The 24375-nt window shown below is 43.8% G+C and overlaps 2 protein-coding genes across 3 annotated transcripts in view; both read right to left on the bottom strand.

Annotated features, from left to right (window-relative positions):
• Positions 1 to 15121, bottom strand: part of gpr158a (G protein-coupled receptor 158a) — a 59426-nt gene extending 44305 nt beyond the window's left edge. For both annotated transcript variants that reach the window (XM_076761402.1, XM_076761401.1), the window contains exons 1-2: positions 13831 to 15121; positions 3832 to 3937 (exon numbers count right to left, since the gene is read on the bottom strand). In XM_076761402.1, the coding sequence (XP_076617517.1) occupies positions 3832 to 3937; positions 13831 to 14708 (984 nt within the window). In that variant the 5' untranslated portion in view covers positions 14709 to 15121. The remainder of the gene's footprint in view (positions 1 to 3831; positions 3938 to 13830) is intronic.
• Positions 15122 to 18653: 3532 nt separating this feature from the next.
• LOC143339596 (patched domain-containing protein 3-like) lies at positions 18654 to 23167 on the bottom strand. Its single transcript, XM_076760879.1, has 4 exons — positions 22448 to 23167; positions 21386 to 21507; positions 20562 to 20707; positions 18654 to 20224 (listed from the first exon to the last, which is right to left on the bottom strand). Exons 1-4 carry the CDS (start codon positions 23165 to 23167, stop codon positions 18654 to 18656), a joined length of 2559 nt encoding a protein of 852 aa, XP_076616994.1.
• Between the last annotated feature and the right edge of the window lie 1208 nt (positions 23168 to 24375).

Genomic DNA, 24375 nt, shown 5'->3' with positions numbered 1-24375 from the left:
GTGCACCTTTTCAGCAAGAACGTGGAGGTTAGGGTTGATGATCTTTAGGCTCCTCGCTTGGCTTTGAAAAGACTCATCCAGCTTCACCCTGATTGGCACAAGTCTTAATCAAAGAAACATAATGTTTGCTGTTGCCTGAAGACATGTGGGGACTGGTCTGCAGTCAGGGTTTAAAATAAATGATTGTTATGCTTTGTTCTTGACAGCAGCGTTGGCGGATTCTGGTTGATTTTCTCAGTGCCTGCAAGTTCCTGGAATTTGATGGTGATACATGCAGAGCTTAATTGCAAAAACAACTGATTTACAACAAGATGGAGATGTTATATTGCTTTGTTCCTGCTCATAAGTTTAATCATCTATACTGCAGCATGTTATAAAATCATGTTTGTCTATGATTTAGCCTTTATTGTCTTAAAAACAAACGAACATCCTACAATTTTGGGTGGGATTTCCATAGCTAAACTAAATACGGTTTTGTGCAGAGAGAATCGAAGGAATCTGTTAACAATTGTTGGATTTTAAAATAGCACTGCCTTCAAATAACCATAGGTTTCTGACATGCTGGGTTGTTGTATTTTTCTTGTCAACAGTCCGAGCCTCATTTTGTTTTGCCTGCCTCTGCTTGCCTGGTGAATCAGTCATCCATAGCATCTGCCTCCATCTGAGTTTGGGCTGCCTGCATGCTTGGCTGGGCAAACAGCAGCTTGAGAGGCAGGATGTGAGGGGAGGCCAGGGAGCCGGCCGGCTGGCTGGCTGGCTGGCTGGCTGGAACGACTGCATTTTGTCAAATTCAATTGGTGGAATGGTGGCACTTAAAACGCTGCTAAGGAGCAGAGGAACAACAGTGGATGTGTGATGAAAGGAATTCATAGATGTTAGATAAATCCTCTCAGAGCATGCAAAACAGAGCGTCTACATGTAAACGCTGTCACAAAGAGCATCTGAGGGCGCAATGGAAATGTGGCTGCGTCAATGAAACTGCTCAACCAACTGCTTTGTTTCCAATAAAAGTAGGAAAATACGTCTAATGTGGCCTGAAATTATTGTCTTTTTCACCTAAATGGCCCCAAAGAAACCTGTGAAACAACAAAGTGCTGCACATGCAAAGGAAATACCTGCATGAGGGGGAAAAAAAAGTACAGCAATAAAACAAAATGAATCCCTGTTTGCAAGCGTGGGGCATCCCTCCCAATGCTGTTTTTATCACATTACCACACACACACACACACACGCACAGCCCTGCAAGACTTGATTACAGTCCACTGCAGTCGTGTTTTCTATTCATAGCTGGAGAGACATCAGCTTCCCACGTCACCCCTGATTTACCTGGTCGTGCACTTTAGGACCAGGAAGGGAGGTTGTCAGCTGTAACAGACACGAAGCTGCGATGCCTATCTGCACAAGGCTGCTATTAGCTGAGGAGATCTTGTGGAATTTATGAATTACAAAACAAACTCTGCGTTACACATTCGCAAGAGTTAACGAGCTGGTTAAAATCACTGCGGCTCTCGGTACATTTACCCCGATATATCGACGTTCCTGCTTCCTTCCCTTCTCATATCTATGTTGTTTATCTAGATACGGCGATAATGAGCTCCTTTCCATGTTAAAGCTGTCATGCAAGACAAGACACATCCTGCAACATGCCACGACCACAGCGGCTTTCATCATTCAGCGGTAAGCAAGCATACTCCTAACACACTCCTGCACTGTAAGCACACAGAGATCATTATTTCGCAAGCCCGGCTAAAATCTATACCAGTAACAATGTATTTCTCTCCTTGTAGCCGCCCCGCACACACACACACACACACACACACACACACACACACACATGCACGCACACACACTATGTCAAATGTCTCTGGCATTGACTGTCCACAGAGAGGTGGAAGTACTCAGACAAAGAGAGTGATTAATTATTCAAAGAGGCTCACTGCAATCCATTACATCACATGCATTATGAAGGAGTCTGATCTACAGCACCTCTTCAAAATCTATCGCTCCTAACGATGAGACTGAACCGGCAGGTAGGAAGCATCAACCAGAAGGCCAGCTGCTAGCCAGGCCGCCGCGCTCTGTGATGAAATGACAGGTTACTTTGAAAGCAGGCAGAATGAACTCATGACTTGTGATTAAAGGAAAGTTTTAGCTGAGCAAGCTGGCGTCTAACATGGTATTACTGTTTGCTAGGCTAACTGTTAGAGCAAGTTTAATGTATGTATTATATATTTTCAGGGAATACACATCTGTAAAATCAATATTTTTCTATCAACAATGGAACACATGACTAATTGTATTTGAGAGAGGTCACCTGGTGAGAAATGCACAGAGAATTATCAGCCGACCTCGGCTTCGGAGCACTTTAACGGCTGTTAGCTAATTGTGTGTACGGTCACTCTTCTCTCATGGCATTTCCAAGAGCAGCAGAAAAAAGTGCTGATAAACCAGCTGTGCATGATTCCTGCTCAGCACCAAACACCAAAAAGACAAAATGAGCCACTGACTGATGACCACAGTGGAACATTCAGCCTCTACAGAGCCAGATCTTTCCCTCAGGGGTTGGTAGAGACCAAAAACGGAGCTAAAAGAAAATGATAATGACGCTTGCTGGATGTGTAAGTCGGCATCTGTTGCTAACAGCTTCCACACATTAGCTTAAATGTGTTTTAAGGGGAAATGAATTACAGTATTTTGTAAATTAAGTCATGGAAAAATTGCATCAATACTGATTTCTGCAGAACATGTAGAGTAATTACACTATAATAAATTTTACAGTTTCAATAGTCCACTGTGTAGGTGATGAACTAATTACAGCGTGTTACCAAAATACTTTGTCTTACTGTATTAATTGTTAATTAATTAGTAGTTAATTCATCTATTCTAGCTAGCATGTCTGAAAATAAAAATGAATGACCGTTCTCCAGTTCAACATGTAGAACGTGGATATTTGACATCCTCTTAAAAATAGCCGAGCGCTAAGAGTTTCATCATCCTGTCCACGAGCTCTGCCCACATGTTCCAAGGCCTTGAGACAGGCTATTTTTCATCAGTATGATAATGGTCAGGGCTATTTCCTCCTCTGCCAATGCCGAACACGTTTCCACCTCCATTCCCATCACTTTAATATTGAGCGAAACATATATTTTTTGACCCCTGTGTGGTGTATACTGTATCTTTGTTAGCTAAAAAAAATGACGGTCATCCAGGTGAGCGGAAAAACTGCAAATGAAGTGAACCTTGGTCCAGTTGGGCCCATCTGTCCACCTGCTTTCACACAAAGCTGAACGCATCACGCTTCATAACAACAGCGCCTTGATACATGAGGTGGGTGGAGGAGGTGCAGGTGCGTTTAACAAAGCCTCAGGTGTGAGCAAAACATATTTTTTTCACAGCAACCTTGACACAGCAAAGGATAAATTTACGAGGGTAAACATCAGGTGATGCTTGCACAGTAACACTTGTGACTATAATAGGATGCTGTACGTATGTTCAGTGGAAACACAAAAAGGAAGCAGAGTACTGTAACTGCCACGTTTTGCAGAACATTGATCCGCTCTGTCAAGATAACACATTTCTTATCTTAAAGCAGATGGTAAAAAAGACACTTGCATGTACACGATTTTAAAAGATAGCCTGCAGTGTTTAGATAAGCAGTAGTGGGTAGTAACAGGATCATTAAAGAAGCATCAGTTTACCATCCGTCTGTCACCAGACGTCCACATTTACTGCTTTTCCGTTTAGTGGACATGTGACTGAAAGCGTGTACGTTACAGTTCAGTTTTCAGCAGAGGATCAATCCTAACTAATCCGCATGTTCGGCACACTCACCTCCATAGTGGTCGTGTTGCATCGATGGGTTCCAGCAAACCAGCCGTCAGTGGAGCACTGGTCGATATCAACATCCTGTAGATTAATGTCAACCCGCACCACGCCCCTGCAAGACAGGAGGACACCATTAACTCGGCTGCTGAAGAACTCAGACTGTCAGTGCAGAGTGAGGGATCCTGCATCTTTTACAGATTGTCCTTTAAAAAAATCCACAATAACAATAATAATAATAAATAAATGCTTGACTGCATAAATTGGTCTTACACTACAAAGCCTTGTTTTAAGTAACGATACATGCATCAACACATCGACACAAAAAACTTCCTTCACAGTCATAACTCAGTCAAATGTGAACACATAGACAATAACACGCATTTTTAGATTCATTAAACATTAAATAAACTTCTATAATGGCTAAGAAATGACAGTCCAGAACTCGCCTGCGAATCATCAGGTTTTGAGTTTATACTCTGTCAAAGTGTCCAGTAAGAGCTGTTTGTGCATTAACCAGTGCTAATGGCTAATTCAGCTTTTTTTTGATGGTACCAAAACAAAACAAATACGACTACAACCCATCGCTCACGAACTGACCCTGTGGCAACATTACACCTCCTGTTTACATCTCCAAAGCTCCCAGGAAGATGGGTTTTAGGGGTCCACAGTGGCAGTAACCACACACATAACATAATAGACCGTGACGCATATTCACAGGAGAATATCGATCGCTGAGAAGCTGAAAAAACTGTGCAACAAATGTGCATTTTGGGAACCAGAAAGAATTTCATCCACATCTTAATCTCTGTTGCTGTTCGGCAGAGAGACGGTGAACTGCAGATAGATCACTTAGCGCGGCTAAGGCTGGAGTCTTTGCTCCATTTGGGCCAGCTGAGCCAGGCAGGAGCTTGTAGCAGGGCTGCTCAGGATTTACTCTTAGCTTCCTAAAGCTCTATGAAGAGAGGGTGAGGGTCTCAGAGTCTGAAGGTCAGTCGCTCTGATTGGTGTGGCCTTTTTTAGCTGACAGCTGCAGCACACAGGACAAACAAATAGCCAAATACTGTATATATGCGTAAGAAGTTCTTTATTTTTCTGTTTGCTAAACACAACATATTTCAGACATGTGCGGTTCAGCAGGAGGCCCTGAAGTGTCTCTTGGCGATCTCAGCCCACGTACAGGCTTCCCCCGCTGGCAGATGTAAAAAATGGAGCACAGCCCGAGGCTAAGTGTTGTGGGAAAATCTATACTGACTTTAAACTTTGTGGAAGACGTGCTCGAGAGTCATTGCTCGTGAGTTTCATGACAGCCCGATGACGTGCGCCGACGAAAAAACGGCGTTTCTCTGAGATCTGATTCAGCACGTACAAATGATCCGTGCAGAGCAGCCTCGCATGCACGTGCGTCTGCATCAGGAAGAACTGACACAAACTGAAAGAAAGCTGGGTGTTCTGGTGTAGTTTTCAGCAGAAATCACCAAATGTACCCTTAGAGAGGTTGATCGGTGTGAATAAAACACCCCCCCACCCGAAGGCAGCAGCTGAATCAGAGCTGTAATCTGTTTAATCAGGCAAAACCCAGAGCTGCTCCTCTGACAATAAATCACTGGCTGACTTTGTAATAACCTTTAACTGCCGTGATGCTTGTTTGAGCGTTGACTTTCACATGGCTTTTATTGTGTTAGAGGATTAACAGACAGCAAAGAGAAAAGCAGAGTATCACTGATTCCAGTTTCCAGGATTTATGTCTCAAAAGTGCCGGGAGAGATTTCTCCTTCCTGAAGCTCAGGCTGGAAATCTACACGTCACTCCTGTTTCAGGGTTGATTTCCCCTTTAGAGTAAGTGTGCAATTTTCCACCAGTGATCAGTGGCTAACAAGGCTTTAATTAGAATACTATGATTTGTATTATTAATGCATTTTGCCCCCAGTGCCGCTTTGTTAAAGAGCCCTTCGTGGTCTAAGCAAGATACTAATGGAGCAGGGTATTACCTGGTTTTTCATGCTCTTAAATGAACAGCCCTCTGCACACCTTGTTCTACAAATGTCACAAAATCACTGTACTGTGCAGTAGCTGTTGTCTACCAATCACTCGCACTGCAATAATTAACTGTACTGTAGCTGCGTCAAGGCAATCAGAACTCAAAATTTATCGTGTTAGAGGTTTTCAAGGCTTCTATGATTAATGCAAATGAGGAAAACACTTAAAATGAAGTCAACACAACTTGTCAACTTTGCCTCTATTTCCCCCATAATTAGAAGCAAATTACAGAGGAAACGATTAGGAAACGATGGACTCATAAACTAAAGCTCTATATAGACTAATGCGTCTCCAATACAGGCTCATGCTGCCGTATGTGATGCATTTAAATTACAATACAAATCAGCAACAGCAAAGAACTCATTGTTAGCAACTGAAAGCAAAAAGCACCACCAGCACAAACCCAAACATCATCAACACTCACATTAACTGACACTGGATCAGTTTACATCATGAATATATAGATTCTGTCCAGAATATTCTCTCCACGTGTAAATGAGTTTAGGATAACGTCCCAGGCGTCATCAGAACGACAGCTGGGGTTTATGTGCTGACACTCGCTGGGACACAGAGGCATGTAAACACATCGTCCCATCTACCGCTCAGTCTGGAGCGAAACAACACACGAGACAGAAAGCGGCGGACGATGTTGTCAGTGTTGCTTTATCACTTTTGGGAAGAAAGAGCTCGTGTAATTAAAGAAGAGATGGCAGGAAGCTCTGCACTGATCTATATTAGGCCTTCTTTTAGCAGCAGGCGTTCTGACACGTCAGAGCAGAAAAAGGCTGACGGGGGAAAATGACAGAGGAGCTGTGATTCGTTTTACTGGTTACACCTGTGCGTTTTCCAAATGTCTGCTGTGAAAAAGGTCAAACTGATATTTCACTAAATAAATATGGAAAACTCTCATTTCTGATTGGCTGCCAGGTGTCTGTCAAAACTGTACTACAGGACACCGCAAATATGTTTCCAGTCAAGAGTTTAACCGGCTCCTTGATTATTACCATTATTATTATTATTATTATTATTATTGGTAAAATGAGCTGTGGCTCCCTTATTTGTGATGATTTAATCTCAGTAATAAACAATTTATTTAGCTAAATGCACCATGTAAATGTTGACACTGTTAGAGTGATCATTTCATTTGATGCTGTGCTTTGGTGATGCATATTCTGGGACGTTTAGGGCCCCTGAAGTTTCCCTCTTTGCCTGCAATTGTGTGCTTATTCAGCAGGATAAACAAAAGCTCCATGGTGGTTAAATTCAATCACATGCATCACAAATATGAACCAGTATGTGTATAAATGAGTTATTGTGTCTATTGTAAATCCTACAGCTTATGATGGATTTATTCTGTACAGTAAACGCAGCCACCACAGCACTGATGACTTCCTGTGACAGCCATTATTCTCTCTAGCTTTCCCTTTCTTATGCATATGCACACACATACACAAATTGCGCTGCTGTGGCATGTTCTCCAGGTGTATCGGAGCTGGTTTACTATATCCAGCTCGCTGTGCGCACCAGGCGAGAGTAACGCTCTCTTTGCCTGCACTTCTGTTATTAATAACTGCTGCTCCGGTCCTGCCTTGGGGCAAACTGACCTCGCTGTTTTCCAGCGCACTGCTGGTTGTTTTGTTGAGAAATTACCTCCCTTTCAATTCTCTGTTATGTAATGACAGTAGAAAAGACTCATGCTGAAACGCGCACAGCACAAGGGCAGGACAATTTGTTTGGGATGTAGGATTCATCAAAATGTGCGTTCGCTGGCAGCTCAAGCATTAACATTTGCTTGGGTTTTGCTTGTGAGAGTCCATACAAAGAAAAAATAGCCTGTTTTCTCTGTTTTTTTTCCCACAGTCGCCTCCTCTTTTTTTCTTCTGCTTCCAACTCTCCAGGCAATCTTTAGCATCCCAGCCAAAGTGGACATATGGCGTATAAAATAGCTTGCGGAAAAAAGAAAGAAAGAGCACGTGTGCTGGTTCTGAAGGCGACCGAAAATGCGTGCAGCACAAAGACGGGGTCGCAATTTCAGAGCGGCGACGAGGAGCATGGGCAGGAGCATCATGGTGGCCATCAAGGCCCTCAGGCATGAAGACAGGATTATCACAGAGCAGGAGATAGTGATGCCCCAGGAAACAGAGTGCTCTCTGCTTTCATCCTCCATTCTTTGTGGGTCTAAAGGCCAGGCCTGCAAAGAGAGGAGCATCCCACCAGCAGGGGCTCCGGTCTTTCTGACAGGCCAGTCAGACTGTGCTAATGTTAGCCCCAGCATTATGAAGCTGACTGGAGATATATCTGGGTAATTGCTTATGGGCTACAAAAGGATATTCACCGAAACATTCTCGCAATGAAGGCCTCGGTGTGCCCTCTTTGTTACAAGTCAGTCTTTGATGTATTCATGAATGAATACTGAATGTCAGGCCCATGTGCTTTGAGCTGTACGTCTCTATTCAGGCCCAGAAGGCGGACTCTTTCTCAGATTGGTTTGCCCGTCTAGCTGTTCTGCACAGATCAGATGGTAAACTCTGAGTTTCAAGTAACCGTAGCAGAGAAGAGACACAAGATTCATATGATTTTTGTCATGGTTAATTTCATAGTAAATCAATTGCTCTGGCACGGAGATGTGGTAAAACAATGAAGTGCAGTGAACGGATTAAGACTAATACCAGATCAAGTGCTGCATAAGAATCTGTTCTATTAGCAGTGATTATTAGCTATCTCTCACGAGGCTAAGTGGACGCTGCAGTGTGATAACATGAGGCTGATATGAGCAGTGAAGCTAATCATTTTTAGTGCGTTCCAAATGCAATATCAATTACACTAACAACATCAGCACGGCTCACTGCTGTAACCTACTAGCTAACGATAGCTGCGTCCTCACTGCACACTGGTGCACATTACATACTATAATACATTGTTTTTACTGTTATTAAGTCAACATATATTAGCATTTTGTACTAAAAGGTGCAGGGGGAATATTTTAAAACATACATGTTTTGATTACTTTTCAGTATCAGGTATTGTACAGGATTACAATTTGAAATTCAGGAACTTTATTGCAGTTGCTAATCTGGGTAGCATTTTGAATGGTTAGCTTGTTTGTTACCCTCCCACATAGATTTTGGTGGTCAAAGGTCAACATGACCTCACCACTGTTCAATTCTCATGAAGGTGATACCTCAGAAAGGCCTGGAGAGAAATTCATTACATCCGCTTTGACCCAAGGATGAGCTGATGATCTGAAGGTCTCGGTGACTACAAACAAAAAGTCTAAAATGGGCCTTAACTCAAGAATTCATATGCTAAATATGACAAATTCATGACCTTCATGGACGAGTCTTTCCAAATGATGATTGTGAACAAGCCATAACACTATCAAGCTAATTAAGGTCTGAGACCTCGGTAAACGTTATCTGAGAGCTCAAATCTCATGGGGTGCTCAAACATGTGCATGGTGCTCCTTTCTTTTTTCCAATCTAAATCTAAAATTGTACAAAACAACAAGATAATTTATAATATTTCTTCTGAAGCAAGAAGAATAATCTCTGATGTCTCCAGCTACACTGACTGTGCGCAGATAAACCAAGAATGATATAAAGCAGGGGTGAACATGAGAGACTGGCACAAGCTCAAACATTAGGCCGATCCTTTAGCTCGTCCATGTAGCCAGAAGACCTGCACGCCCAGATGAACTTACATGCACATGTCTCCTGCCCCAGCGTTTTGACAAGAACACATTGCTGTCCTTTGAGAAGGGCACAGTTCGTGCATTATGTCGTGGAACAATCACAATGCAAGAACCGTGCAGCCCTCCCAAGGAAAATGTCTGTTATGTGATGGAAATGCATTAAGCTGACGGGACGAGCAGAAGCTAATGTCAGTATAGCCGCTGGGCGTGGAGCTGCTTTGTCTACCAGCGTTTCAAAGCAGCCCGGGTCATTTTATTGAGTTCTGTCGCTGGTCATCAAAAAAGACACAGCCCCCGTGGCGAAGCCGCTGTCACACAAAGCGAATAAAGACATCTCTGGTCTTTTTATGAGAGCTGGCACTTCTGGACTCTTGACATTCTTGTCATTAAAGGCACTCCTCTGAAGGCCAAACACCAAGTCAGAAGATCGCTCAATAATTTGAGCTGCAGGCAAAGGCCGCCTGACAGCTGTGAGGAGAATATCAGCTGACTGACCGTAGTTGATAACAATTCACATCAGAATTAAACAGTTCTCGTCTAATCATTTTAATAAGCAGCACTTGGCATTTCCGCCCTCATCATCCTATAACGTCCTTAAAATTGATATCGTCATCTTACAATTCACACAACAACACAACGCCGTCCTCCACCCTGAGGCTTCCTCTGTAACACTACAGCCCTGTTTCTCCCACACTAGATTACTACTTACTTCAGGTTGCACTCAGTGGAAAATCTACAAGGTTAGACTCATTTCAGGTGCACTTATATTTCCACCATCTTTACCGGGTAAGAGAGCTTCCTGCTCTGAAATGCTTAGCTGCGAGTCTCCACTAATTTTCCTCTTGGATGCAATTTTTTTTTTTCTGCTGCTCTCTTTCATCTCAGTTTACCGTCATATATTATCATGCTTAGCCCCGGGAATTGTGGGATTTCCTTCCTATTTGTTCCTGGATGGTGTCCATCTCAGCAGATGCTGCTGGAGCTTGAGGCCTCCCACTCCGTTAGATGGCTGAGCGGCCCACAGCAGTCAGGCTGTCCAGACTTTAGCTGCTTGTACAGCAAAATGAGGAGCTAAGCCAAGCGTAAATGAAGACAACGCTGCCATCTAATTAGAACCTGTTTGGCCTTTGGAGAAATGTGCTGAAAAAAAACATGTATTTCGTTGTACTTTTTAGATAGTTTCAATTAGTTTGCCTTATCATAGTGCTGCTGCTGCTGCAGCCTGAGCTTCAGCCTCAAAGCAATTAAGGTCTGTGTTGTGAAAGGTGAGTTTGAAGTACAGTGTGAGTTCACCTCACACATTCACCACCTCTCTCCTCCCTGCCTTCCTCCTCTGTGTGTTCCCACTTTGTGTGTTTTTCAAACTGGTTTTGCATTTGTTAGGAGTTTGTGAGTGATCTGCCAATTAGGAACGGTACGCATCACCCTGAAGAACGGCTGAACCTGCACTAACAGCATGCACACACACACACACACACACACACACACACGCACTGCACGCTTGAAAACAGCCAGTCCGCTGTGTGTGGTCAAAGCTGCCTCCCCTGTGACTCGAGTGCAGCTGAAGAGACAGACAGCAAGAGAGGAGATGAAGTGCAAGAGGAGCGAATTCCTACACCTTCAGAGAAACAACAGGTCGATCTATCACAAACATGTCCATGCACTCCTGCTCTGACAACTCATGTTAGTTGTTTAGCACCTGCGTGTTCAACAAACAGCCTCGGCTCCGTATGCATTTCCATACGGCGGATGCATAAAAACTCAAACAAGTCCTCCTCGTGACATCGTCACACCAAACAGGAAGCGACTGAAGCTGTAAAAGGCTGGGATCAAGATGGCCTATCCAGGGTTGTTGTTCTACATCTTTCATTATTAATTCATTGTTGTATTGATTGTGTATTCATCTGGAGGGGAAATGGAGGAGAGCTGATGTCTGAGGCAGCTATATTACTCCTCTCCTGTTTCTTATCTGGCCGGGCGCTCAGGCGCAGGGATGATGCAGGAGGAGCCGCCTGCTACTTCGATATGAGCGTCTGAAAGATGGCTGTGGAGAAACAAACTAAGAGAGGGATGATGCACGGCAAGAACAACATGAGACCGTGCCTAAAGTATTCCAAGATTATCTCTTTCATTATATCTTTAAGACAATATGATGATGATGGTTCACTTAGTGACAAAGCATAATTGACTGAGCTTCATTTCTGTCAATTCCAAAGCCTCACATACGCATACATCAAGCTATGAGATGCACATTGGGCTGTTATGCACATTTTCGGAAATCTGCTCATTCGCTCTCCTGCTGAGAGTTATCTAAGAAATCAATACCACTCTCAAGTCCATACACTGAATATGAAGCTCCAGCAAGCACATAGTTAGCCAAACTCAGCATGAAAACAGCTAGTCTGGCTCACTTTTAATCCATATAAAAACCAAAGCATAAAATATGGCAAGTTGTGGTTTTCCAGGACTATTTCTTGGCAAGAGCAGTTGGAGCTCTGCACCAAACCAGAGCCAAGCTAGCTGTTTCCCCCTGCCTTATGCTAAGCTAAGCTAATTTGCTGCTGAATACTGATTGCTGAACTCTTCCACTGAGTACTCCCAGAGTTAGATAAGAAGATCAATACCACTCATTTTGTGTGCACTAAATATGCTTAGCTAGTTTAGCTTAGTTGACTTAGCTTAGCATAAAGACTGGAGACAGGAGAAATCAGCTAGCTTCACTCTGTCCATGGGTAATAAAATCCACCTAACAGCATCTCTAAACCTCACTAATAAACACGTAGTTAAGCAAACAGGCCATGTTAGACGTTTCTCACCTTTTCCAGACTTTTGCTAAGCTAACTGGCTGCTAGCGGTAGCTTCGTGAGAGTGGTATCAATTCTTATCTAACTCTTGGCATGAAACATGTTTCCCAACATGTGGAACTATTCTGATCTTGCATTGGTCTTCAGTGTGCAGACTCCCTTTGCCATATTTCATGAGTAATAGTTCTACACACAATCCATAAGAAATACATTCATGAATGGATGCTGCTCTCTTGCCCACTGAAGCGCAGTGGGACGCTTGTTTTAGTGCCGCTGATGAGGCCGCTCTCTGGAGACATTAAACAATACCAAACGCCCGCGCATGTCACACCTTCGATCTTATGGGGGAGGCCTCGAAAGGGGAAAAAAAATTGGCAATAAAACCTTCTCCTTTGGCCATGGAGAGCAAGTAAATCATAAATTCAGCTTCAGAAATAAACTGGAAACTGGAGCTCCGGTGTAAAACAGGGTTTGACTGTTCATCAGTTGAGTGTGCAGGCTAATTTCCCATATCAGATTGCTTCAGCAGACGACTGTAAGTGAGTGGAGCTGCTGTGAGAGGCTTTAGTCTGGGATAACTCCAGGTAGCTGATAGCCTATTACAGCATAATCACTGCAGGTTTTGACTCATTTGCAATCCATGCCTGCCTGTGAGCGACTCGAGTGTATCAATTAAAGATTCATCGAAGGCAGTACACACACAACTTGTGATCTGGATTAAATATTCATTGGGAAGATGTTGGTCTGGATCATATGGAGCTTTAACACTTGACTGTTCCAGTGCACATCAGGACCGCTGGCATAAACATGGAGCAGGCTGCAGCAGGGGTGGCTTTAGGACATGGATTGCACAAAGCACCCAAACATCAGACATATTTCAGCATTTCTTCATCTGCTGATGCTGGCTGCTGTGCTTCTTCTTCTTTTTTTTTTTTTTTTTAAATTGGCGGCCGCTCATCTCAGGAAGGGTCTGACTCATCGCAGATTTAGCAGCCTTGAAGAAGGGGAAAGAAAGGGCACACGACATTTTCCTGAGTAGTAAAGCATGCAGCAGAGTGAGTTTGAAAAATGAATTAGGGCCTGTAGCCAGAGGTTTCCACCACTGGTACATCCTGTAACATCCAGAGTTATTTTTAGCATCCCGCGCCTTGTCAGACTGGAGGAGAGAAGAAAACCCCCCTCAAATAACAAGGGGGAAGCTGCGGTATGTTTGGGGAGGAAGGAGAGGCAGGTGTGATCATCTTAAGCCCTGTTCAGGTTTATGCATGAGGATTGCAGATGTAGTGGTTAAACTCACCTTAACTCACCTTTAGGTTAATGGAAATCTTTCTCACATCAATCTGTAGTTTCATAATGAAGGTAAACGCATGTGAACAGCGTTAAGGACAAAAGTGACGTTTTTGCTGAGCTTGTTGTTTACCAGCTTTTCTATTTATAGCAACATCACTGCTCAGGTTTCAGCTGTGTGCCTACCTGAATTCAGGAGCCAGGTTGGGCTTCAGGCCATAGAAGGCAGCCGATAAGGTCAAAAGCCAGCGGGGAACAAAATTCCCGTTTTCACACTCCAGGTAGGGCGCAGACCATTTGACGTGCGTCTTGTCCGGGATAAAACTCTCTCCTCTTTTTAAAGAATTGTCAACTGATCTGATATCTTGGCTCAGCACCCTCTTATGGAAACTGGGCTTCTTCTTGTCTTTGACTCCGTGGTACCACTCTGTGTCCACGGTGTGGTTGTGCAGATGGTGGTGGGCCACGCTGGAGAGGTCTTGGAGGACTATCTCTCCACCGGCCCTGGTGGCTTGGAGAAGCACCGAGGGCCCCGCAACGGACGAATCAGCGCTAAAAGTGACGACCGCCCGGTGAATCTTGGCGTCTCCCTCCAGTATACTCCTGACTAAGGCATGGTACCACTCAATGTCTCGCCGGAGACTCTGCTCCCTGGACCTGTTGGCTTGCAAGATCATGTTGAGGAAGTTTGTGGCGTGCAGCACCGTATCCAGCACGCTGCTCATGGAGTAATGCGGGGCGGCTTGTGACCTTCCCCGCAGAGAGGTGAGCTCGTACCTCCGCGAGCAGTTGGCGTGCTTTAAGGTGGTCGAGTCCCCCGTGTGAAGAAAAGCCGTGACCACCCTGGGGAGATGCTCCTCTATTTTCTGCGGCAGCTCCGCCGTCTCCCCGGGTGGATGAAGAGGCGCACGGAGATGCGCCAGCTGCCGACGGTGCGTCTGAGCGCCGTAAATCGCCTCCTGTGCTCTGATATCTTTCCCATGCGCTGACCATTCCGCGTATTTATGGTTTGATCCGATCACAAATCCCACTTGCAGCAGCAGCGACAGCCGGAAAACAGCCATCTCCCTTTGCGAAAAGCGTCCACAGATGTTTGGGGGATTGCTGCTCGGAATTACAGTGTCGTTAGGCGGGCGTGCTGGAGGAAAATCTACCAAATTGCTCCGCTAAACCATCGCTTCACCACTTGTAGGATATTCTTGCGAGCTCCACGCCTTTGAAATCAAAAAGCGGAGGAGGGGGGAAAACGTAAGGAACCCCCTCGCTGTCCTCGCCAAATCCCTTCTTCTTCTTTAAAGATGCCTCATACAGCTTGTTGATGTTGAGTATCCGCTTGCAGCTGTTTCCCCCCCACCTCTCTCTCTCTCTCTCTCTCTCTCTCTCTCTCTCTCTCTCTCTCTCTCTCTCTCTCTCTGTAGACTGTCTTGTCTCTGCTGTGCGGCGGACGCTCTCCTCCTGCGTGCAGGCTTCAGAGACTGAATCAAAACCAGGAGGAAGGGAGGGGTAAAGGGGCAGGTTATTATTATATTTATATATTTTTTTTTTAAGAGGTACCGAGTCTGGGAGCTTCTCACTTGGATGACAAACGCACTCCGCCCTCTTCCGACCACAACAAGCATTAAGGAGGCCTACAGAAGCCACGGAGAGACACATCAGGAGCTATGCGCCCGTAGAGCCCGTCTTCTTCATCATCTCATAGGGCTCCAGGAGCGCCATCGATCCGCCTTTGGTCGCTTCTTCTGTCAGTCACGGCGCGGCGTTTGGGAGCTGTCCGGTGCTGAAACAGACGGACCGGTGAAGGAGCTGTCCGGTGCTGAAACTGTTAACGGCGGCGGCTGATTTATCAAAATTAACTGCCTGATTTAGATCAATCGATAGGCCAGAGATTTGTGCTCAGTCAGGAGCCGTTTTTTCACTGTTGAGCCGCTTACTTACATCCACTTTCATTCAAAGTTGTAAAACAATTTAAAAAATAAATAAATAAATAAAATATTGACAACTGATGCAGCAGCAGTCTGTATATTTATTTTCTTTATTTTATTCTATTTCCAGTGGGATAAATGTAAATAGTTAGAAATTCGAGAAAAAAAGTGTAATATCTGCATATGAATTACACTGTTAAGCCAAAAAAAAAAATAAGAAATACAAAACAAGAAATAAATGTAGGGCAAAAATGAAAGAAATAGGAGAGGTTTCCCACAGTTGGTGCTTATACATTATTAAGATGTGATGAAAGAAAGCATATACACTGTATGCTAAAAGATCTGAGGTCACCGCTGTCCTTATACTTTGATGTGTTTAGTTTAAATTCGAGTAAATCCCCTGAAAACTTCAAAGTATTTCTCTATTACATTAAATATTCATTGCGCTCCATCAGGACTGTTAGGCTGTGGTTTTATCACATTGATTGACAGTGACAGAGCAGCTGTCATCAGATTGGTGATTGGTGCATGGAAGCAGCATCAGTGTTTTTCCCATTCGAGCCCCGCCCACTGCGAGCCAATGAGAGAGGGAAAAAATGACAACCCTGATTATCAAAAAGTTGGGCCACTGTGTGAACTAAAGCAGAGTTCAGTCATTTACCTGTGGAACGCTCCAAACAGGTGTTTTTGGAGCGTTCCACAACTTTCAGAAGAAGCACATATTTACAAAAATCAATGCAGCTGATGAGGTTAAACACTGATTTTGGCTACTTTCCAAAAGAGAGAATATAGCAACATATTAATGCTTATTGTTTTGAAATGTTCAGCGATCACATGTGGGTGTAATGTTCGGGAGTCCGCACACTTTTGGCCGCATAGTGTTCATTAAAGATTACGTTTTAAAGTTCACTCTCTGCTTCGGCAACAAAAAGAGTCCAGCAGCAAACCTTATAGTCCTTTGGGCTTCTCCACCGACGATGCACCAAATGAACTCTCACGTGCCAAAAACGATGCTTAACCATGCTCATGTTATTCATTTTGAGCAAAGCAAAGCAGAAATCTGACACAGATGACCATTTTTCCAAACCTGCAGGGCCTATTCAGTCACGCCTTTCCTACAACCTCGACATGTCTCCAGTCAATAAACTCATTTAAAGTTGAGGCAAGCTGATGCTCCTTCATGTGTTAGCCGAGCAAACTGCACTGAAGGATCTGTGTTTTGTTAAGAAAAGCGGGACCTGGTGTGTTTCTTTACTTCGTCACCAATCTCTCAGCCTCCCTCTTTCTTATTAGTTCAAGCTCTAGCTGTCTCTGCTGGGTGTAGGGGCATGTCACGTCACGCTGTGTGGGCTAGAGGCATCTCGTCCTGGAAGGAGGGTGAGGAAGACAGGCGTGACGGAGGGTGACAGAGCTGGGAGTCAGCCTGCGTGATGAACCGGGCCACCGGGGATGCTGGAACCTGAAGACCTCCTGGACTTTCTTGACCAATCGACGCACAGCTGCACTCTAGGCTGTTGGCTCGTCCTGTACCGAAATCTTGACATCTGCAAGCAAACGGCAGGAGACAGGAAATCCAGCAGCTGCCATCGCTGCTCAGAAAACAACTGAGAAAAGCTTGATCCTGTATAACTGTGCGGCAAGTTTATCAAATGAGACCGAAACTTTCCCAAACCTAACGGAATCTTTCCTTTCTCTTTCCATTTTGATGTGAGAGGGAAATTAGAGCAATAAAAAAAATCCTAAAACATCAGTCATGGTGATGATGGCAGTGACGAAGGTGGACATTGCACCTTCTTTGGAGGTGTGAACCATCTGCATGGCCAATGGGTTCTTAATGTTAATGTGCTGCCAGCTGGAGACCATGATCTGTCTTCAACACCAGTTCCTGGGATTGAGAAGTGGTGCTGCAGCGTAATGACGTGCAGTTTGGAATAATGTGACATTTGAAACGGGTTTCTTTTATGCACCATGTAACAGGTTTGATTGGGTTATTGTGATCTGAGCTGTAAGGTTCTCAGAAGTCCGACCGCCTCTGAACCCTGATCACAGCGGTTTCAGGGCACCAACTGAAGCCACACGCTGCTGAGTTACATCACTGTAATAAGTCACATATGTGATATATGTTCAAATGATCTTTGTATGTGGAGCCTTAGATGCACGTCGCTCACAGATTTAACCAGTAATTTACTTCTAGGTTGTAACCTAACTCCAATCCTTCACCAGTTTTATTGTGTTTACCTGTCAGTCATCAAATATATCTGTAAATGAATTCTACAAATTGATCAATGATCAGTTGCTCACACTGCTGCCAATGAGAGAAATGCCACTACAAACTAGTCAGAAACAAAATTGCACCATTTCATTATATTGTCATCTCAGGTGGTATTTTTAGAGACACTAGATGAGTTTAGCAGCACATCAGTTTGCACCACTGATTATGAATTTTGATAGAAGCTGCCTAATAAGAAGCATTGTACTTTTATCACAGTAATGATAATGTGATGTTATTGGCCTTGCAGCACAGCATATAAATGAATGAGTGGATTTCTGCACAGCATCAGCTCATAAATGGAATTTATTGAAACCTAAACTACAATTAACTTTGATTACAGTATGTATCAGTGAATACAAAAGCACTATTGACAAAATCACGCATAATGTTAGAAAGCATCAAAAGCTGCTCCATTAAGAAAAAGACAAACGAAACAAATATTTAAAAAAATGAATAACTTACAAAATACAGTACACCTTAAAGGACCAGCGTGTAGGATACAGTGGCATCTAGTGGTGAGGATGCAGATTGCAACCAGCTGAATATCACTTCACCCGTCATCCTGGTCTACTATAGAAATAAAAAAATAGACTGTATAAAACACGGAGTGTGAAGGAGGACCTGCTCATTCTAAGGTAACAAAAACACAGTGATTCTTATTTTCAGGTGATTGTTTTACACACTGGTCCTTTAATTTAGGCTCATTCTTCCATAAATATTGTGGCGGGGGCTTCATTGGATTAGAGACACTCTTTCTTTATATGGGTCACTGTCAAAACAAATGCTGTGTTACATTTTTATCATGGGATCTGTGGTCATAGTTTGCTGATTTTCAAACTCTTCTCTTTACTTTCTTCTTCATCTGAGCGGCCTGTACACAATGACAGAACTACTGGAATGAAAGTGAGGCCGTGAAGCATCCCGGTAAACATGACGAGAAAGAAGATCTTAAAAAACGTTCTGAACGTGTGAAATTCAGACGTGGCCAACACCGACACCCCTAGGACGGTGGACACGGCCCCCTGGAGGATGGGGTAGCCTAAACTGGAGAGAGCGTCCACGGCCTTGTCGTCGGCGCTCGTTTTCTTGCTGGAGACGAAGGCGTAAGACATGTGAGCGGAGAAATCGACGGTGAAGCCGATGCAGACGGTGAAAATGATCATGGAGATGGAATCCAGAGTGATGTCCCACAGCGCCATGAAACCGGTTACCCCCACAGTCACGGAGCCGATCGAACACGTCACCCATAATGAGCAGAGGGGGTGTGGAATCAGCAGCAGAGAGACGACCAACATCACGGCCGTGATCACGCCAACGTTTTTAATGGTGCTACTGACGACCACACCGTACTGGTCATAGAAGATGAACCTCTGGTTATAGACTAGTAAAGATGCTACATGGCAGCTGTCTGCGGTGGTTTTAAGACCTTTAAGCATGTGAATTTCCATGCTGGCATTGGCAATGTCCACAGTCTGGATGAAGAACCGGGATGCATAGATGGCATCTCCAGTCTGGTTCACATCCTGCCTGAACAAAGGAAATGATTCAAAAAAATGAGGGAGATTTTTGAGAAAAACATCTTTATCATCAAGGTTTAAAAGCGCTTCTTGTCCATATGATAAATAGGAGTCCAGCCAGGATGTGTAGATGTCCTCATCTACAAACTGAAGCCTTTTAAAGTCCTCCATGCATCCCTGAAGTTGGTGCCTCTTGGTCTTATCCCAATATGGGAATTCTTCACTCACAATAACCATCACAGATGGGCCGTAATCAGAAAAATACTCCCTATCCTTCCTGTTGAATCTCGTAACGTGGGAGTTATCGGCTGCCAGATCATACAGCTCAATCCCCTGTTGTACGTGGAAACATCCATAAATACTTGCAGCCAGATATACCACGTAAAGGAAGATTACAACTCCCTTGACCCAGGGTTTGATCAAAAACGGGCCGTAGTAATCCTTAAAGAAATTACTGGCTGGTTGTTTTTTCTCTGCTCCGGTGTTCTTGTCATAGCCGCCGCCCACACAGCAGATGTTATATATCTCAGAATGATGATCGAGAATGTCTGATGGTATTTTCATGCAGGTCAGCCAGTGCCTGTTGCCGGCTTCTCGCCTCCCGTTTAGAGCCAGGAAGGCTCCAAAGAAGGTGATCGTGTAGATGTAACAAAATAGGACGGAGGCGGTGGTGTACAGGCAGAACGACTGCACTGACGGGAAGTCGGACGTGACGCCTATGGAGAACTTGAGGACGTCGGTCAGGGCGGTGATGGTGATGGACATGATGGCTTCTTTGTAGGAATGAGCCATCCGCTTCGGCACTGGGTCTCTCACGCTGGTGTGCTGCCAGTCGGACAGCATTATGAACATGTTGTTGAGGCCAATTCCTGGAAAAAGATTTTGTTAGTGATGTAAAATTAACCACAGTTTTAAAGGACTGTATTTCCATTAGTGAGACTTTAAACATTTTGCAAGACTCTTAAACCATAAAATGCTCATAAAACACGACAAACTGCTGCTGTCGAATCTACATTAAAAATATATGAAGCAGTTAAAATACTGCTCAGTGGTTAACAATTCAAACGCTCTGCAAAAGGAGTATTTTTACACTCATTTAGGTCACTTTTACATAAATGTTATATAATATTTGATGGATATTACACTCCCAACGACAAGCATAAACTACAGTATGGTACAAAAACGTCAGGGTGTTTTTTTTCTCACCGAGTATTAAAAAAGGAGAGTTAGCGACTGTAATAACAAATGGCACTCCGATGTAAAGCAGCAAGCCAAAAGAGGAGAGAACAGCCAGACCAGAGGAGAGGACGCCGAACGCAGCCACCCACACTTTGTTCCTCACATTGTCCAATCTGTCAGGGAGGTAAAGATAGGCTGTTGTTGTAGCAATCAAATTCATGCAGCTAATAAAGGTAACAATATAAAGCGAGCAGTTTTTCACACTGACAGCTTCACGCTGAGCAGCCTCAGATGCATCTCAGCAACAATTTAATGGCATCTGGTTGTTTGTTGTACAGTAAAACAAAAAACAAGGTTTTGAGGAGTAAGATCAGGTGCTAAACGGCTCTCTGTGAGCATATCGCACCTTTAATCACACTCACACCCCAAAACGAGCGCTGAAACTAGTGATCAATAAATCAATAAAGGACAAATAATTAAGTTTGTTAGTATTAGCTAACTAGCTAAAGTATCATTAAGCTTCATGTTCAGCTATTGTCAACTGTTCTGCTCTTTTTACTGAACTGTGTTAAATCATCAGCTGTTTCTATTATTTTGTCCACTCCCTGCATGGTTACACTGGCTGTCACTGACATACCTACTTTCAGCGACACCTTACGCAAATTAAATATGAACTACACCCTTTAAAATGGCAGCGACCCTGCTCTGGACGCAGCTCCGGTGACACTGTTATGATCACTGCATGTGACCTGCCTGAGGCCTTCCAGTATCAGTCACTTTGATAAACAACAGCTCTCTGGCCTGCAGTTAGGAAATCGCTCACTGTGTGACAGTCACTCATCGCTTCTTACCTCAGGCAGGATATCACCGAGAAGGTGATAGCGCAGGCATAAGTGATGAGGAACAAAGGGAAGCCATCTGTGGTGTGACTGTCAATCTCCTCCTGCTTGGATTTGGAGGTGTAGTAAGACACCTACAATAGAGCACAGCAGAAAGAAGCCAAGATGAGCGCTTAAGTCGGGGCGACGGCGTTCGCACGACGGCAGTAAAACCAGTGTGACAGCACAGCTTGGGCTGCAGGACAAAGCAACGTCTGCAACTTTGCCAACCACATCATCTCAAAAGGAAGTGTAAAGACACAGCGGGAGCAGACACGCTTTGACTAATATGCTGAGAAAATGCGTCTATATGCTTTTTTTTTTCACGTTATTATTTTAGACACCAAGCTAATGTTTCTCTCAACATCTCGGTGCAACCACACGTTCAACTATCAGACAAATCCACACTTATTTGGCTTTACAGTGATGGATGTCATGTCATGTCAGCCTCCTCTTTTACTCCCCCTTTGCAGTAAAATGTGCCTCATATCTGGATTGTATCTTAAACTTTTCTACTGGGCTCCACAAATACAAACAAATCACTCATGGGGGAGGCTTCTCTAAGCAAATTCTGACATTTTTTTTAATTTAATATTTTGAAATACATAAAATAAAATGTGAATTAGTATTCCTCCACCATAATTATACTCATGATTGCTTTAAATGAGCCTTTAGGCAATAACTCCGGGAGATAAAAGTTGCTGGAAATAAAAGTGTGACTTCACTGATTTCTGAATTCTTTACAGTCGTGTGTGTAGGTTTAACAGGTGGGTGCAGAGAGCAAACGTCGTAAAAACATAACAGCTACTCAAAAGTCTTGTTGCTGCATTGCATTGTGGTCTTGAGAAAAAACAGGTGTTTTTCCACTGTGATGTCTAGAGAGAAGCTCTTGATGCTGAATGCCAGAAATACTAATAGAATAATCCTTGTTAGATCAGTCAAAACAAAAAGAGGTTATCGACATGTGCCATGTTTGAGCTTTTCAGAAAGATGTGAAAGAGCACAGCGTAGCATCAGCAGCAGTGTGGTACGTACGTCGGTGTGTTTGCCGTCCGTCTCGTCTGATAAGAGGTTTTTAAATCCTCTCAGCCATAATTTTGAGGCATTAGCTGTGTTTTCCATATCATCGAGGTAATAGAAGAGTTTCACAGCCTGAGCACTTATGACTGAGCTGTTGCCGTCTGTGATAACACCACCGAGCACAGAGCCCAGGAACATGGAGCCCGATCTGTGGGTATGTACAGGGAAGCTGATGCCGGTGTGATCAGATTCATCAGAGCGAATCATTTCCAGGATGATTCTCGAGACGCATTCTCCGTTGGCTTTTGCACACAACTCATTGAACCCTAGTGTCCCATTGTACACAGTGATATTAAGGATCTTGTTGTTGAGTCTGATGATGTCCTCAAAGGCAGGATTTGATAGTATGTTTGAGTCGTTGGCCGATACGACAATGAGGGATGCGAAGCTGCCCTTGTCGTACAGCCTGTCGTCTGAGAACATGGAGTCGTTGAGGGGGAAGTTTTCCCTGACAAACGCTCTCGTTGCCTTCGAGGGTCCTTTCCTGGGCGTGAATTGCCGCTCCAAGTCATTGTCCTCCCTGTCTTTGAGGAAAACGAAGCCTCCGCCGAGTGCTGCTGAGAGCATAAGAGGAATAATAAGAAAATAAAAAGGACAGGAGCCCACGAGTGAGCCAAGTTTTTCAAAAAGGCCTGACAGAGGCTTTGAGATGCAGTCGGTGCGTCTGCAGCCCATCTTCAGGTTTGCACGGGTGTGGAGGAAGTGCGGCCTTTTAAAGGCTGTGCAGGTCACAGCGCTCCTTAAACATTTTACAATTGTTTGAAAGTCGAAAAAAGGTGATAAAAAAGCAAAGTGGAAATTACTGTTACTGGTAATCTCGTGCTTCTTCTGTGCTGTAAAATGATAAGAGAAGCACGAAATGAAGAGCTCAACCCTAAATCAGAGAAATTATATGAGTTCTCCGGAAAAAAAAAACTAGACTTTGAAACAATTTACAGATTATCACAGACAGAGATGACAGATTATATTAGTTTATGATACAAGTATTCACAGGCATGTCAGAAATAAGTAAGCATATAACTAAATCAGTGAGTTTTATGTTGTTTGACTGATGCCAAGACAAAGACAGCTCAATGACAAGGTAAGAAAATACTTTATTGTGTGTGTTAAAGTGTACATTTTACTAACTTGTGGATTAAAGATCAACTAGCCTACTGTAAATTGTAATTGGCATTAAGCCAGACAGTTACTGTAAATATAGGTGGTAAATATAAGACATGGAACTTCCTGGAACGAGGAACTACAGAAAAACCTTGAAATTAAAAATTCACAATCAATTTTTTCTTCCAAAACCAAAAAGAAGAGCAAAAATCAAAGCGGTTGTGGTTTTGTCTCCCTCTGCCTGAGATTAGCAAATGGTCAGTTATTTGGGAATTCAATAAGAGCATTTTAACCGTCTGTTCCACAGTATATTTGGAGTCGGAGAGGGTCAGTCTTACAAGTCTGTCGGCCTTCCCTGGCGGTTATCCCCTGTCAGTCAGCTGTCAATCTGAGCCCTGCCGTCCTCCGAGACGAGGCTCATATCTCATTTCACACAGATCCATCTCGAGGTCATTGATTTCTCATTCTCCGAGTGAGAAATGGATTCTCTTTCCTTCATCCCAGAGAGGAGAAGATCCGGGCAGACGGTCGCCAGAAGCCTGATGGAGGCATCAGTTAACTGTAATCTGTTTCAGGACCCCTCAGTTATTAAGATCGCCTTGAATTGAATCACTGCTTTTTGTCCGCGTGCTTATCTGTTAACAGCAGATAGGTGCAGATTGTTGAGGTTTGCATCAAAATGCAAATGAGTTCAGTGCAATAACATCGTCATCATCTGGTGGCGAGCTCCTGTCGACACCTTCATTAGCTCTCTTTCCCTCCTCCTCTTCCTCACGCCTCGC

This window comes from Chaetodon auriga, chromosome 21 (genome assembly GCF_051107435.1).
Source record: "Chaetodon auriga isolate fChaAug3 chromosome 21, fChaAug3.hap1, whole genome shotgun sequence".
NCBI lineage: Eukaryota > Metazoa > Chordata > Actinopteri > Chaetodontiformes > Chaetodontidae > Chaetodon > Chaetodon auriga.
Note: the sequence above shows the minus strand (reverse complement) of the source record. Positions and strands in the feature narration are given on the sequence as shown.